At 51.6% G+C, this 15,330-nt stretch overlaps 2 protein-coding genes across 4 annotated transcripts; one reads left to right on the top strand and one right to left on the bottom strand.

Moving 5' to 3' along the window:
* Window positions 1-1,162: 1,162 nt before the first annotated feature.
* Window positions 1,163-5,866, top strand: TOMM40L (translocase of outer mitochondrial membrane 40 like). The gene is made up of 10 exons (XM_002715147.5): window positions 1,163-1,448; window positions 1,671-1,917; window positions 2,198-2,265; window positions 2,551-2,643; window positions 2,923-3,024; window positions 3,171-3,276; window positions 3,511-3,633; window positions 3,750-3,826; window positions 4,026-4,128; window positions 4,259-5,866. Exons 2-10 carry the CDS (start codon window positions 1,803-1,805, stop codon window positions 4,396-4,398), a joined length of 927 nt encoding a protein of 308 aa, XP_002715193.1. The 5' UTR covers window positions 1,163-1,448; window positions 1,671-1,802; the 3' UTR covers window positions 4,399-5,866.
* NR1I3 (nuclear receptor subfamily 1 group I member 3) lies at window positions 4,532-9,536 on the bottom strand. Of its 3 annotated transcripts, none has more exons than XM_051858458.2 (9): window positions 9,398-9,536; window positions 9,031-9,170; window positions 8,520-8,650; window positions 7,258-7,427; window positions 6,895-7,004; window positions 6,535-6,680; window positions 6,339-6,455; window positions 6,057-6,162; window positions 4,532-5,196 (listed from the first exon to the last, which is right to left on the bottom strand). In XM_051858458.2, exons 2-9 carry the CDS (start codon window positions 9,135-9,137, stop codon window positions 5,067-5,069), a joined length of 1,017 nt encoding a protein of 338 aa, XP_051714418.2. In that variant the 5' UTR covers window positions 9,138-9,170; window positions 9,398-9,536; the 3' UTR covers window positions 4,532-5,066. The 3 variants fall into 3 exon arrangements, with proteins under 3 accessions (XP_051714418.2, XP_051714417.2, XP_002715180.3); XM_051858457.2 differs by having other exon boundaries at window positions 6,895-7,034; window positions 9,321-9,459; XM_002715134.5 differs by having other exon boundaries at window positions 4,956-5,196; window positions 6,895-7,034.
* Between the last annotated feature and the right edge of the window lie 5,794 nt (window positions 9,537-15,330).

Below are 15,330 nucleotides of genomic sequence, written 5' to 3'. Positions count from 1 at the left end.
GACTGAAGAAAGGAGTTACAGTCGGGGTCAGGGGAGTAGGGAATGGGGGTTGAGGGAAAGGGGGATGAGGCAGAGGGCAGCTGTGACTGACTGTGTCCCTTTCCGAGTTAATGTGTAAAAGGGGACAGGGTGGGGGTGGGGGTGTAACAAGAGCCCTGATCAATGTGTATACCCGACCCCCAACAAAGCAAATTCAGAAAATAGCCTGTGCGTGCCTGCCCTCCCCCACCACCTGGAGGGCTCTGGCAGGAAGAGAGGTGAGTAAAAAGTTTCCACCTGGATAAAGGTTGAAGGTGCCTGGTCATTTGATCACCTTATCGGTGCTAGGTTGTGGTCAGTCAATATTGAGTAAGCAGGGGCAACAGCACCTCCCCCCACCCCCTTCCCAAGACCCTGGCCCTTATCCCAGCCCTGATTTGAGGGAGGGCAGAGGTTCATCCAGAGGCTCAAAGCATTTGGGTGAAATCAACTGAATCGGTATGGGCAGCATTTGTGTCTTCACCTTTTTGCCCTCGAAATGTATTTCCTTTGCGCCTGGCACATTCCTGAGAGACGGTGGTGGCGGTGTGGGAGCTGGGGGGGCAGCAACCAGAGCCCTTACTCCATCTCCTGTCATTGCTCTGTGGAGTGCATGGTGCTTGCAAGTCACTTCACTGGCTTGCCTAACCCTGGGGTGGAGCGCACTTGGGGGCTGGAGGCCCCTTCCTGCAGACTCAATGCGGGAAGGGTTAAAATTAGAGGGCAGCTGTTGCCGGAATAGCTCTGCCAGAACCGTGTGGAGGAATAGGTTTGCCACCACTCTGCTTCTCTACCGCAAACTCACACTCCACCAAGAGGGCCAACTTTGGAGGGGAGGTGTGGATCCGCGTCCGAGGGACAGCGGTGCTTCAGTAGCGCTCATCTTGTGCGGAGAAGTTTCTAGGGGCCCTTCCGGGAACTGGGGAAGCGATACCACCCAGGATTCACAGGGCTCCCAGCTTGTAGTTTCACTGTAGTTTCAGGGTGGAAGTTAGCTTCAGCGGTCCAAACTCCAAGATGCTCCCCCTAGCGTCCCATACACGCAAACGCTTTTGGCGACCTTGGAGAGAGAGGCCTGGCGGGCTAAGGCCTTCTATTTAAGTCTAAGGAGCCACCAATCAAGTTCCACCCGCCTCTGCAGCACGGAGGTTGAAGCTCTCGGGCCATCAGACCTGCCAATCCTTCGCTTCCTCCTCTCCCATTGGTTCCTGGGAGTCCGAAGCGCCTTTTTTTCCCCCTGATAGGGCGGGACCCAATCAGGGGAGGGTTGGGTCTTTGCGATCTTTCTTTGCCAGGTCCCAAGATGGCGTTTGTGGCTATGCTGAGAGTGCAGCGTGAAGCTGCAGTTCTGCCATCACTCAAGATGGCTGCCCCCATCAAGATGACCGGGGTGTGCCGGGGGGAAAGGGGCAGCTTGATGGTCTGAGATGGTAAGGGTTACTGCTCCATTGCGGGCCTGGTCTTGGGGTCTGGGAATGAAAAGCAAAGGGACTAGGCGGCTAGGTGCGGTCTGTCATGGGGGCTAGGATTACAGAGAGGGAGAAGGGACAGAGAGGGGTGACAGGTGGGGCTGAGGGATCCAAGAGTGGGCGGGGGTGTGCCTGGGGTTCGTTCTCCCCATCTTTCCTTTCACCCCATTCTTCCTTTTCCAGGTCTAGCGTCGGACCATGTGGAAGTTCCTGGGACTGGGGAACCAGATGATGGGGGGTGGGGCCCGGGGTGGCTAGAGGGAGCAGTAGCTTCTTTCCCCAGGCTAACCCTCCCTCCCTGTCCTCTGGACTAACATGGGGAACACACTGGGCCTGGCACCGCTGGGGACTTTGCCCCGCCGGAGCCCGCGCCGAGAGGAACCTCTACCCAACCCTGGGAGCTTCGATGAACTGCACCGGCTCTGCAAAGGTGAGACCTAGGCATCTGGGTGTGTCAAGTTGGTGGGGCAGGGGATGGGAGGGTTCTTGAATGCGGGTATCCGGTAAAGGGAGCAGGCAGGGGAAGCTCACAGCTGGGGCACTCAGCCTCAGGGAGGATCAGGTGCCCAAATGAAGTGGAGCGTTTGGTTGCTGGACTTGAAAGGAGGTCAGTTCCTCCACAGTGCCTCCTGTGGGATTGAGAGGGAAGAAGACCTCTTGGGTTAGGGGTTCTTGTCTATGCTCACTCCCTGCCTCCCCCCTCCCTTCAGATGTCTTCCCATCACAGATGGAGGGAGTGAAGCTCATTGTCAACAAGGTGCTGAGCAGCCATTTCCAGGCAGGTGCTCCCACTTCTTTGGCCTCCCCTTACTATTCCTCCCTACCCACCCCTGTGCCCTTTTCTCCTTCCTTTTGTAGTCCAGGCTTAGCCAGGCTGTGTGGGACAAATGAGGACATGGGGTTCTCTCTCTGTGCTCTCCCTCGCGTGTGGGACTTGTTGCTTTTTGTCTGCCACGTATTGGAATATTTGGGATTCTCCTGTGAATGGGGAGAAGACGCAGGGTGGCTGAGGGATGAAAATGGAGCTGGGAGGGTCTCTCCTCATCGCCTCTTCTTTCCTCAGGTGGCTCACACCGTGCACATGAGTGCCCTGGGTTTGCCGGGCTATCACCTCCATGCGGCCTATGCAGGGGACTGGCAGCTTAGCCCTACGGAGGTGAGGACTCTACACACATGGGAAAGCTCCCTAAACATCCACTTGGGACCCAGGCCTTGAGGAAGAGGATATGTGTGTGTTATGGGGAAGAATGGGCAATATAACTGATTTCTCTGTGTCTCTTCTGAATGGGAGAGTACAGAAACTGTGAAGAACCCAGAGTTTGTACTTGTGCTTCCACCAGGGGGCGCTGGATACTATTAATGAAATCCTATAGTATTTGGATGTCTGCTGAATGGTACCACCCAGCTCAGCCGTGTTGTCGACACTCTTCAACAGGTGTTCCCCACCGTGGTAGGGGATATGGACAGCAGTGGCAGCCTCAACGCCCAGGTCCTGCTCCTCTTGGCAGAGCGGCTCCGAGCTAAGGCTGTCTTCCAGGTGACCCTCAGTTCCTGCTTCCCCCCAGGAAGACCACTCCTCCTCCTCCTCCATGAGTGTCCTGCCCTGGGGGGCCCAGGGGAGGAGCTGAGGCCATGATGATCATAAAGAGGGAGGGAGACTTGACTTCTTGCTCTCCCACCCAGACTCAGCAGGCCAAGTTCCTGACATGGCAGTTTGATGGCGAGTATCGGGGAGATGACTACACAGCCACTCTGACCCTAGGGAATCCCGACCTGATTGGGGAATCAGGTAAGTGATGGCGACAGGGCTCTCTCTCTCTCTCTCTCTTTTTTTTTTTTTTTTTTTTTTTTTTTATCAACCCTGCTCACTTGCTAATGTGGCAGTACCTCACCATCTTCTGTATAGCTTAGGGGACTAGAAAAGGAACTCCGTGGGCAGACTGGGATAGGGGTCTCTGGCCTGAGTGTTGGCTTGAATGTTCTCTCTGTGACTGACTCTCCGTGTCTCCCCGCTCCCCCACAGTGATCATGGTCGCTCACTTCCTGCAGAGCCTCACTCATCGGCTGGTGCTGGGAGGAGAGCTAGTGTACCATCGGCGGCCGGGCGAAGAGGGGGCCATCTTGACACTGGCTGGGAAGTACTCGGGTATGGGGCAAAGTGCTATGGTGACAGGAGGGGGAGGGGCGTTTGTGGACTGTGCTGGGGTTCTTTGGGTCCTCCTACAGTAGTACTCATTTCCCCCTGTACTTTGGTTTTTACAGCTGTACACTGGGTAGCTACGTTGAATGTGGGCTCAGGTGGGGCCCATGCAAGTTACTACCACAGAGCAAATGAACAGGTGAGACCACTGAGCTCACCCCTACTCCAGCAAATGTTCAGTCGTGAACCTCTGTCCCTCTGGACAGCTCCAGGTCCTGCTGACCCTGTGTTCTTCCTGCCTACACTGTGTATATATTTTTGTGTGTGCCTTCATTCTGTAATCCTCTGTTAGGACCCTGCTCATCTCCTTGAGGCTGATCCCTCTCTGTGATTCGCAGGTTCAGGTTGGAGTGGAGTTTGAGGCAAACACAAGGCTCCAAGACACAACCTTCTCCTTTGGTTACCACCTGACCCTGCCCCAGGCCAACATGGTGTTTCGAGGTGAGGGTGGCTGCGATGGCCTTCGGATCTGCTGTGAGGGGTCAAGGGTTACAGGGGGAGGGCATCTCTGCTTCCGCCGACTCTTCCAAGCCCTGTGAAGTCACCTGGGTGGTGTTCTCTTCCCCGCCAGGCTTGGTGGACAGTAACTGGTGTGTAGGTGCTGTGCTGGAGAAGAAGCTGCCCCCGCTGCCGGTCACCCTGGCCCTCGGAGCCTTCCTCAATCACTGGCGCAACAGGTTCCACTGCGGCTTCAGCATCACGGTGGGCTGAGCTTGTCCCTGAGCCGGCCCCACGGCAGCTGGAACCTCTGAGTTGGGTGCCCCACGGCCCGGGCTCATCCTGCTGGGTTGCCTCTCGATCCCAGGAGCAGAGTGGGGCTCAGGACCACGCCCTCCTCAGAACTGGGGCTGCCACAGGGGCAGCCGATGAGGCGGTGGCTTGAGGCTTTTCCCTCGGCCACCAGCCCCACTCTCATCTTCCCCGTGCTCTTGTGGCTCTGGACTAAGGGAGAGGGATTAAGAGGAGTGTCGGACTGAATCCCAGCCCCCCTTCCTTCCTCGTGTCCCTGAGCATTCAAGCTCTGAACCTCTTTCTCTTCAGAGCAGAAAAGTCTGCCTGGGGTTAGCTCCCCAATGCTGGGAAAAGCGGGGCTGAAGGGCTAAATCTTTGGCCTCAGAAAGTGGGGCCCACCCTTCCCCAGAAGGAGCTTTCTTCTTAGGGAAGGAGGAAGTCTTCGAACTATCTTCTGTGCTTCCAGAGAGCAACGTTGTCTCCATGGCCCCCGACACCCCCCCACCCCCCACCCGACCGCATGAAAAGGCAAGATATTGCTTTAGTCTTTCATTGCAACCACTGGGCTCCCTTTGCACCGGCCCCAGCCTTGTCCCCTCTGCAGTCCAGCAGGTCCAGGTGGGCTGGGGGAGGAGGTGAGCCCGGCCTCAGCTGCAGATCTCCTGGAGCAGCGGCATCATGGCCAGCAGTCCCTGGATGCGCTGTATTTGGTACCAGTATGCGTCGTTGATGCTCCGAAGCTCGGCCAACAGCCCCAGCAGCTTTGCGTACAGAAACCTTTGGAAGAAGTAGTGGGGTCACCAGGGAAAGAGGAGGAAAATAAGGCAACTGGGAGTCTTATCCTAAGGCCCTGCCCCTCAGTGAAGCTGGGGCTGAGCCTGAGAGAAAATCATGCTCTGGTATAACAAATTCATCAGAAATTAATTACACAGGTCCCCAACGGGCCTCTGTCTGATGGCGTCTTCTGTCACTATGGCTGGCTCTTCCTGGCCTCAGAGCTCGGAGGACCAGGCGTGAAAAGAGTCCAGAACTTTCTGTGCTGTGGAATCTGAGGGTCTGGCCTTCTAGAACATGTTCTAGAAGGTGGATGTGTTCCATGGTGTAGAGCATCCCTTTCTGGCCAAATTGGCTCATTGAGGAATGCGCAAGAACCGAAGTGGCACGTACCTCAGAGCCTGGGTTGATCATGGACTGGGGAGCGAGGGAATGGCTTTGGCTGTGAAACGATGACCATAACTTCAAGGGCAATGAGAAAAGAAAGGAGTTGACCCAAATGAAGAGGAGAGGCAGGGCCAAGGGAAAGAGTAGCCAGGACTCTTAGAAGTGTCTGGAGCAGTTGGAGTGGGGGAGGGGAGGGGTGTCATCAGTCTCAGGAATGCGGTCATACGGAGCCTGTGAGCTACTACTTTGCATCTCTACTGAATAAAAACATCTGGAAAAAGTGAAATCAACCAGCCGTAAGAACCATTTGGATGCTGGAACTATGTGAGATGGGGTTGGCCAGAGGGAAGGACAAGGACCCAAGGGACTCGGTTTCCCAAATGGAAAGGCAGTTAACAACATTCATCGTGACCTGAGCATTTCCCTAACCCTTCTAGCCTCAGTGCGGCCTCCGAGTCCCCAGTCTCCCACCATACCGGTCCCGAGGCCCCGGCTGCTGGCCTTTGATGTGGCTGTCCAGGGTCAGTGCCATCTCCTCCTGCAGTTGATCAATCTCCTCTCTCTGGGTAACTCCAGGGCGGTCTGCAAAACAGGGAGCTGGGAAGGACAAGGTGGGGGGCAGGGCTGGGCCTGCATAGCCCACCAGAGGCCAAGGCTGGTGTAGACCCGCTGTGAGGTTTGAATGCTAGAAGACTTGGGGTGGTTGTATTCAAGGAGCTGAGCGTGGGCAGTGGTGGTGGGCTTTAGGAAATGCTCACCAGGAGAGAAGAGAGCCATGGCGACCATGAGCACATACTCGGGCTCCTGGAGCTGTAGTCGTCGCAGCGTGTCATGGAAGCGAAAGAGCAACTCCATAAATTCTTCCTGGAACCCCACTGTGGGAGACACCAGACTTAGGAGCCTCCAGGTCACCTCGCCACATCCCATGCCCTCTGCTGCTCCAGCCTATCTCACCATGGACTCCGTCTTCCTTCGTGTAGTGAAGAGGCCCACAGTGGAAGTTTTGTGTTTGGACACAGAAAGTGGTATTGAGCAATATTTGGCAGATTTCCACAGCTGCCCCCTTGAGGAGGGAGATTTGGTCCTCTATGGGCAGGGACCTGTTGGGGGTGGGAAACAGAGGGCCCCTTAAGCTCAAACCTGAACTTCACGGAGGGAGAGCAGCTCCCACTCCCAGCTGTCACACTTACAAACTCAGCTGGGGATTTGAGGCCTGGTGTTGGGGGTATGAGTGTGGACAGTGACCTGGGGTGGGGACTGTGTGATTTACTGAAGTGTGTGTTCCTGAACGAATGAGGGGTGGTGGTTACTCACCGGAAGAGGGGCAGATCCTTGGTGAACTTGACGATTTGCTGCACCATGTAAGTGTTGATGTCTGCAATGTGTGTGAGCAAAGGCAGCACAGGGACCAGGGTGGGCAAAGACTGGTGATGGATGAACAGATAAGCTGGAGGCTGTGGAGATCTGAACGTGAGCCAGAGCCCCCTGCCCTGGGGCTCTCCTGCAGGCCTTGCCGGACTTCTCTTGGAAGGGTTCTTTGCTGAGAAGCCTGCCCAGGTTGGGGATCTATAGAAGTCCCGTCCCCTAGATGGGTGCAAGGCACACATCCCTCTCCCTCGGGCCAACCACCTTGGACACCCTTTTGGTCATGCCAGCCCAAGTCCTGTACATGCTCACCTTGAAATGCACAAACTGTTCAAACACGGTGCCCATGTGGCGAGTGTGGGCCCCCAGGAGTATCTGGATCAGTTCTTTCTGCTCCTTACTCAGCTGCACTGGTGTTTGCCGTGCCCGCCGCTGGGCCTGCTTTGCTCGCCGCAGTGCCAGGGCTTCTGCTGACATTATCACTGTGCCAGGGGAGAGAGGACAGAACTGTTGAAACAGCAGGGAGCACCCCTCTATCTGCTGCTCTCCAATGTGGGATCCCTCAACTGCTTTGCACAGTGGAGGATGTGGGGAGGAAGGAGAGTTCCTGGGGCTTCCTTGGGCATAAGTCCTAGAGACTCCAGATAGCAGAGGATTCACCCACCTGTGAGGCATTGCAGAGGAAACAGTGCACATGGGAGAGAAGGGAAGGGTGGCCAGGAAAGTAGGAAAGAGGTGAAGAGATGTTTAGCTTCTAGGGGGACATTGAAGAGGGTCCTAATAACCAAAGCCTCACTAGTGCTTGCATAGCATAATTTCAAAGATTCTGAGGCTCAATCTCACTGGGAGACTCTGTGGTAGACAGGGCAGATATTAATATTTTTCCAGAAATGTAAACAGGCTTAGATTACAGTGCCAAGTCCACAGTCTCTAAGTTGGTGCAGACTGAACTCAAACCAAGATCTTTGATGTCTACAGTTTCCACTGCTCTGTGGTAAAAAGTAGAGTGATAGGTATCATGAAAAAAGCAAGAGTTTGGGAGTCAGACAGACTTAAGTTTGAGTACTGCAACTTTTTAGCTGAATGAAGGTGGGCAGGTTCTGTGAGCTCTAGTTACATCCTCTGTTGGGAGCATCCAGAAAGCATGAGTCCATTCAATAATTGCAAAGTACCTACTAGATGATTGGCACCTTACTTAAGAGACAGAAGAAATAAAACAGGCCACATGAGTATCTAGAGGAAGAGCTTTTGGGACTGGCAAGTGCCAAGATTTCTGGGGAAGAGCTATTGATTGGTTCAAGGATGGCATTGAAGTCAATGTGGCTGAAGTGGATTGAACAAGGGGAAAAGTGAGAAATAGTCTGAGACGTGGGGTGTGGGAGTTAGGTCACGAGATTGCACATTTTGAGAGAGACCCTGAGAGCCATTGGAGGTTTTGAGCAGAATAATGACATCAACCAATGCATTTCTAAATGTTTACTCTGCCTGCTAGGTGGGAAACACACTATTGGGAACAAGGACAAAGCAGAGTGGCACAGTCTATGGATTGTTGGGATGGGAGGGAGCCAACTCACTGTCTTTTCTCATGCCAGCAGCTAGGCACTTCTGCAACCTGCAGGCTGGGCAGTGGCGCCTCTGGGCCCTGCTGACCTCACAGCTTCCAGCAAAGGGGCAGGTGAGACCGGGGTATTTATTGACCGTTCGTCTGTGGGAGACAGAGACGTTGTTAGGTCTGGGATGGCAGTGATCAGGCGGGTGGCTGTGTGGGAAGCTGAGATGATGTGGTCTGAAAGGCCTGGAATCTGCTGAGTGGACTCATCTGGGCTGTGCTCAGAGTCCCTGGGGCCCAGGATCACTCAGGAAAGCCGAGTGAGGGAGTACTAGCTAAACATTGGAGCAAATAATCTGTTATTGTGTCACCGGTTTATACAGTGTCTGGTTGGCAAGAGGTAGGGTGCTGGCCACAGAACAGATACACTGTGAGACGCAAGACCAATACAACTGCGCAAGCTTGGGCAAGTGCCAGGGTCTAAAGTCTAACGGACAGGCAGTTTCACGTGGTTTCCAATGAGACCAGGTTCTCACCTGAAGAAACCCTTGCAGCCTTCACAAGTCAAGGCGTGGAAGTGGTAGCCTGTGGCTCGGTCTCCGCACACTGCGCAGTTCTTTGGCTCATCTTCCTCACTGACCATGGCTTCAGGTTTGGGGATGACCGTCACAGGTTCCTGAGTGTGAGAAGGCTTAGCGGTCAGTTCTGGGTCACCCTTGGCCCTGTTCCCTCCCTTCTGCACAGTGTCTTCTAGAAACTTCCCAGGACCAAATCCCCACCAGCACCCAAACTGCTTTGAGGCTGTGGGCCCCGACAGGTTTCTTACCTGCTTCTCTTAGGCGGCTTCCACCTGCAGGCCACAGATATGATGCGAAATACCTGTCCCCAGACTCCCATGCTTACCCTGCCTTCGCTCTGATCTCAGGAGCTGCCAGTGATTGGAGTTAGGGACTGTGGCTCCCGGGACGTGGACAAAACAGGCTTCTGTTGTATCTGACTGCCAGTTGTTCTCAGTGACTGTTGGTAGGGCGCAGACTCTGGACCCAGGGCAAAAACCTGGGTGGGAGGTTTTTCCCAGCATGCCCACAGTGCTGGTTGGTGGCACATGGGGGAAGGACTTAGTGGGTGGGGACTTCATGACTTGTTAGAAGCCGCTCTTTTTTTTTAAATATATATTTATTTGAGAGAGAGAGAGTTACAGACAGTGAGAGGGTGAGACAGAAAGGTCTTCCATCTGCTGGCTCATTCCCCAAATGGCCACAATGGCCAGAGCTGGGCCAGGAGCTTGTTTAGGTCTCCCACAAGGGTGCAGGGGTCCAGGTACTCAGGCCATAGCAGAAAGCTGGATCAGAAGAGGAGCAGCCAGGACTAGAACAGTGCCCATATGGGATGCAGGGGGAGGATCAACCTAATGTGCCATGGCGCTGGCCCTAAAAGCTGCTCTTTATCAGACTCAAAAGCTATTTGTGCCGGCACTGTGGCTCACTAGGCTAATCCTCTGCCTGCGGCACCAGCACTCCGAGTTCTAGTCCCAGTTGGGGTGCCAGTTCTGTCCCAGTTGCTCCTCTTCCAGTCCAGCTCTCTGCTGTGGCCCAGGAAGACAGTGGAGGATGGCCCAAGTGCTTGGGCTCTGCACCTGCATGGGAGACCAGGAGGAAGCACCTGGCTCCTGGCTTCGGATTGGCACTGCACACCGGCCTTGGTAGCCATTTGGGGGGTGACCCAACGGAAGGAAGATCTTTTTTTCTGTATCTCTCTCTCACTGTCTAACTCTGCCTGTCAAAAAAAGAAAAAAAAAAGGCTATTTGAATATTTTGGGAATGGGCAATATGCTATCAGACTCCTGAAGATCTACCCTACTGCTGAGCTTTAAGCTAGATCTGCAGCCTCCTCTCTACGTGGATTCTAGACAAGCAGAGAACAAGCTTTTTTTCACATGCAGTACGCCAGGAATTAGAGGATAGGTGTAACAATTACATTAGGCTCCCCAAAGCAAATTTCTTAAAAAGAGACTGTGGCCTAATTAAGAGCCTGTTCAGGGGTAAGCATTTGGCCCATGGATTAAGATGCCTACATCCATGGGGCTGGTGCTGTGGCATAGTAGGTAAAACTGCCGCTTGCAGTGCCGGCATCCCATATGGGCACCGGTTAGAGACTTGGCTGCTTCTCTTCTGATCCAGCTCTCTGCTATGGCCTGGGAAAGCAGTAGAAGGCCCAAGGCCTTGGGCCCCTGCCACAACATGGGTGACCTGGCTTTGGATTGGCTCAGCTCCAGCTGTTGTGACCATCTGAGTGAACAAGTGGATGGAAGACCTCTCCTCTCTCTCTCTCTCTCTCTCTCTCTCTGCCTCTACCTCTTTGTAACTCTGCTTTTCAAATAAATAAATCAATGTTTTTTTTTTTTTTTAATTCCATATTGGAATGCCTGAGTTTGAGTCCTGGCTTGATTACGATGTCCTACAACCGTGTACCCTGAGAGGGATCAAGTATTGGCTCAAGTAATTTGGTACTTGCCACCCATGTGGGAGACTCAGACTGAGTTCCCAGCTCCTGGCTTTAGCCTGGCCCAGTGCCAGCTGTTGTGGACATTTGGGAAGTGAACCAGTGGATGGCAGCTCTCTGGATGTCTGTCTGTCTCTGCCTCTTAAACTAAATCACTTAATAATAAAGAGCCTATGCAAAGAGCCAGAAGGAATCGTACCTCCTTACTAGGGAGGGCTGAGAATTAAATCAGAGTGACCTCTAATAAATTCCCTAAATAACCACAACAGTGAGGACTACTCCAGGCCAAAACTCAGTCCAGATCTCCCAAGTGAGTGGGAGGGCCCAATCACTTGAGCCATCACCTATTGCTTCCCAGGGTGAGCATCAGCAAGAAGATGCATGACCAGCGTAGCTGGGACTCAAACCCGGTCACTCTGATGTGGGATGTGGGTGTCGTCACCAGCATCTTATCTGCTGGACCAATGCTCCCTGCCCCCAGACACCCAATGACTTTTGAACAAGACCCCCCAAATTTTGTATGTAGTCCTGTCTGGAGTCAAGATAAAGACTTCTGATGAATAAGTTTAAGAAGCAGAAGTAGAAGTCTTCACTATGATTGTCTAGTACTCCATTTTCACTGAAGAATATTTTGGTAAGTGTGTGTATGTGTTCTCCCAGCATCTACAACCAGAAAAGTCATTTCAAAAGCTATTTGGATGTTCTCATGATGAGCAATTTGTTGGATAAATCTGATCCCACACACATTAGAATGAAGCCCAAGCTCTCAGTTTTCCACTTTGAAGGTTCTTCTTACTGCAGATTTCCGAGGGCACTTGCTATATCTGCACTACGCAATATTTTCCTACTTGATATAACCCCCATGTTTCCTTTTCTTTTCTCTCCTTCTCTCTCCACTGTCTTTCACTTCTTTAGTTGAGTTAAATTATAATCAGTTTTCCCTAAAGGTGAGTTAAAACCCCCAAGTTCAGATCAGAGAAATAAACACACACGGGGTGGGGTGGGGAGAGAATGAGAGAGAGACAGAGAGAGGGGGAGATTGAGTTTAAAAGAGCCTCGTTTAGGTTCCTAGAGTGAGCTGGTGCAACATCCAACTTTGCATAACTTTGCATTTTGAAGTGGGCTGAATTTGAGAGAGCAGACGTGCTTGGATCTGGTCCTTGGGAAGTGGTGAGTATGTTTATGTATGTTGTGTGTATTTATCAACTGGTGTCTTTGCTCAAGACTCTGAGAATTCCTATAATTCATTCAGTCAACAAACACTGAGAACTTACGATGTAAGCCTCTCCTGACCTCAGGGAGTTTAAACACTAGTGATTAAGTAGAGCTTTAAGCAGATAAGAAGAAATGCAATCAGGTCAAGGATGGTTCTAGGTGCAGATCATTATGGGATGGCAGAAGGCCTTAATCCTGATTTGACAAAGAAATGTTGAGGAGGAAGCAGGAGATGCTTCCAGGAGTAGCAGCAGAGTGCTTTTTAAAGGATAATAAGGAGTGAACCAGGAGAAAATGGAAGTCGCTCTGGGTAGAAGGTACAGGTGCGAGAAGTTCAAGAGACCAGATGCAAAGAGGTAGATATGGTAGAGCCACATGGGAGCCTCTCTCCCTGGACCATAACATTTCTTTTTATTTTTTTTTTTAAAGAGATTTATTTATATTTGAAAGTCAGAGTTACACAGAGAGAGGAGAGGCAGAGAGAGAGAGAGGTCTTTCATCTACTGGTTCACTCCCCAAATGGCCACAATGGCTGGAGCTGCGCTGATCCGAACCCAGGAGCTGGGAGCCTCCTCCGGGTCTCCCACATGGGTGCAGGGGCCCAAGGACTTGGGCCATCCTCTACTGCTTTCCTAGGCCATAGCAGAGAGCTGGATCAGAAGTGGAGCAGCCGAGACTTGAAACAGCGCCCATGTGGGATGCTGGCACTGCAGGCGGTGGCTTTTCCTGCTACAGCACAGCCCACAGCGCCTGGCCCCTGGACCATCACATTTCAGGCTAGGTATGAGAAGAAATAAGACTAGAGAGATGGGATGAGAGATTGAGGGACAAGCAGGGCCTGATCACAGGAGACCTGAAGTGTTAGCCTAAGCAATTTTAATTTAAAGATTGATTTATTTATTTGAAAGGCACAGTTTCAGAGAGGCAGAAGTGGGGGGGGGTCTACCATCCACTGGTTCACTCCCCAAATGGCCGCAATGGTCGGAGCTGGGCCAATCCAAGGTCAGGAGCCAGGAGCTTCCTCCAGGTCTCCTGCAAGGGTGCAGGGGCCCAAGGACTTGGGCCATCTTGTACTGCTTTCCCAGGCCATAGCAGAGAGCTGGATTGGAAGTGAAACAGCCAAGACTTGAAACAGCACCTGTGTGGGATGCTGGCACTGCAGGCGGTGGCTTTTCCTGCTATAAAATTTGGTTACTACCAGTATGTCTGGGTGGAGAAAGAGAAAGAGGACTTAGAAATAACTCCATGGGGTAGGCATTTGGTGCAGCAGTTAAGTCAATGTTTGGGATGTCCACATATCATAGGAGTGCCTAGTTTCAGTCTGGGCTCCTCCATTTCCCATCCAGATTCCTGCTGATGCTCACCCTGGGAGGCAGCAGATGACAGCTCAAGTAATTAGGTTCTTGTCACCCATGTAGGAGTCAGTTCTAGGCTTCTGACCTTGCCCAGCCCTGATTGTTGTAGGCATTTGGGGAGTGAATCAGTGAATGGAAGATCTCTGTCTTTTTCTATGTGTTTCTGTGTCTTTCAAATAAAATGAAGGAGCTGGCGCTGTAGCACAGCAGGTAAAGCCACTGCCTGCAGTGCCGGCATCCCACATGGGCGCTGGTTTGAGTCCTGGCTGCTCCACTTCTGATCCAGCTCTCTGCTGTGGCCTGGGAGAGCAGTAGAAGATGGCCCAAGTCCTTGGGCCCCTGCACCCACGAGGGAGACCTGGAAGAAGCTCCTGGCTTCAGATCAGCACAGCTCCAGCCATTGCAGCCAACTGGGGAGTGAACCAGTAGATGGAAGACCTCTCTCTCTTTCTGCCTCTCCTTCTCTCTCTGTGTAACTCTGACTTTTAAATAAATAAAAAATATTTTAAAAGCAAATAAAATCAAAATAATTTTTTAAAAAATTTACAAAGATAACTCCAGATTTATAGCAAGAATGATTGAGTGGATGGTGGTACCACCAACTGGGAAAGAGGCTGCAGGAGGAGGACAAAGGTTCTCTACACTTGGCCCTGATCCACTCCCATGGCTTACAGGATACTCTAGCATTAAGCTATCAAGTGCTTACTCTACAGTTAGGCACTATGAAGAAGGAAAAAAGAGAAGGCCCTTCTTACAGACAAATTTGTAGCCTAATTATGGAGATTGAATTGATAAGTTGAACCTCTGGATATCAAAAGGAATTAAACTAAATTTTTCAGGAGATTGTGTACATTATTAATTATGTACATTATAGGTATTAATTGCTTCATCTGTTTTTTAAAAAACTATTTACTTATTTGAAAGAACTGGAGAGAGAGAGAGAGAGGGAGAGAGAGAGAGAGAGAGAGATATCTTTCATTCACTGGTTCATTACCCCAATTCTCTCAACAGTCAGGGCTGCCCCAGAGGAAGATGGGAACCAGGAACTCCATCCAAGTCTCCCATGTGAGTGGCAGGAACCCAGATACTTGGGCCATCAATCAGCTGCCTCCCAGGTACATCAACAGGAAGCTGGATCAGAAGTGCAGTTTAGTTGGGACTTGAACCAGACACTTCAGTAAGGGTTGTAGATGTCCTGAGTAGGGGCTTAACCCGAGTATGACACTAGGCACCCTTTATCTTTTCTCACAGTGTGCAATATGAACAAAATGTTATGTCTTAAATCTGCATCTATGAAATTTTTTCACCTTATATAAATAAACTTTTAAAAAAATCCTTACCTGTTATGTTGCATCTATGGGTAATATAATTTTACAGCTGAGAAAACTGAGGCTCATAGAGTTTAACTTGTACAAGAATCAAAATATTCAAGTTCAACATGTCCAAAATAGAGCTCATTGTCAATTCCCCACAAGCTAACTTCTCCTGTATTACCTACCTTGATGACTATCCCAACACAAGAAAACAGCAAGAGCGTGGGTTTTGAAGTCATACAGACTTAGGTTCAAATTCTGACTCTGGTTCTTGCTGACTTAGTTACTTGATTTGCTCCTTCCCTAACTGACAGGACTGAGACCCAGTTTCCCGGGGGCTGTGGGAATCAGATAGCATCAGGCTGAGCAGACCCCAGACCAGAGAAGGCAGGCGTACTTCCTCCTCCTGCAACAGCATTCGCAATGCTGAGGGCTGCCTCTCAGTGAGGTG

Source organism: Oryctolagus cuniculus, chromosome 7, assembly GCF_964237555.1.
Source record: "Oryctolagus cuniculus chromosome 7, mOryCun1.1, whole genome shotgun sequence".
In the NCBI taxonomy this organism is placed as follows: Eukaryota; Metazoa; Chordata; class Mammalia; order Lagomorpha; family Leporidae; genus Oryctolagus; species Oryctolagus cuniculus.
The sequence above is the reverse complement of the archived record's forward strand: the minus strand, read 5'-3'. Positions and strand labels throughout refer to the sequence as shown.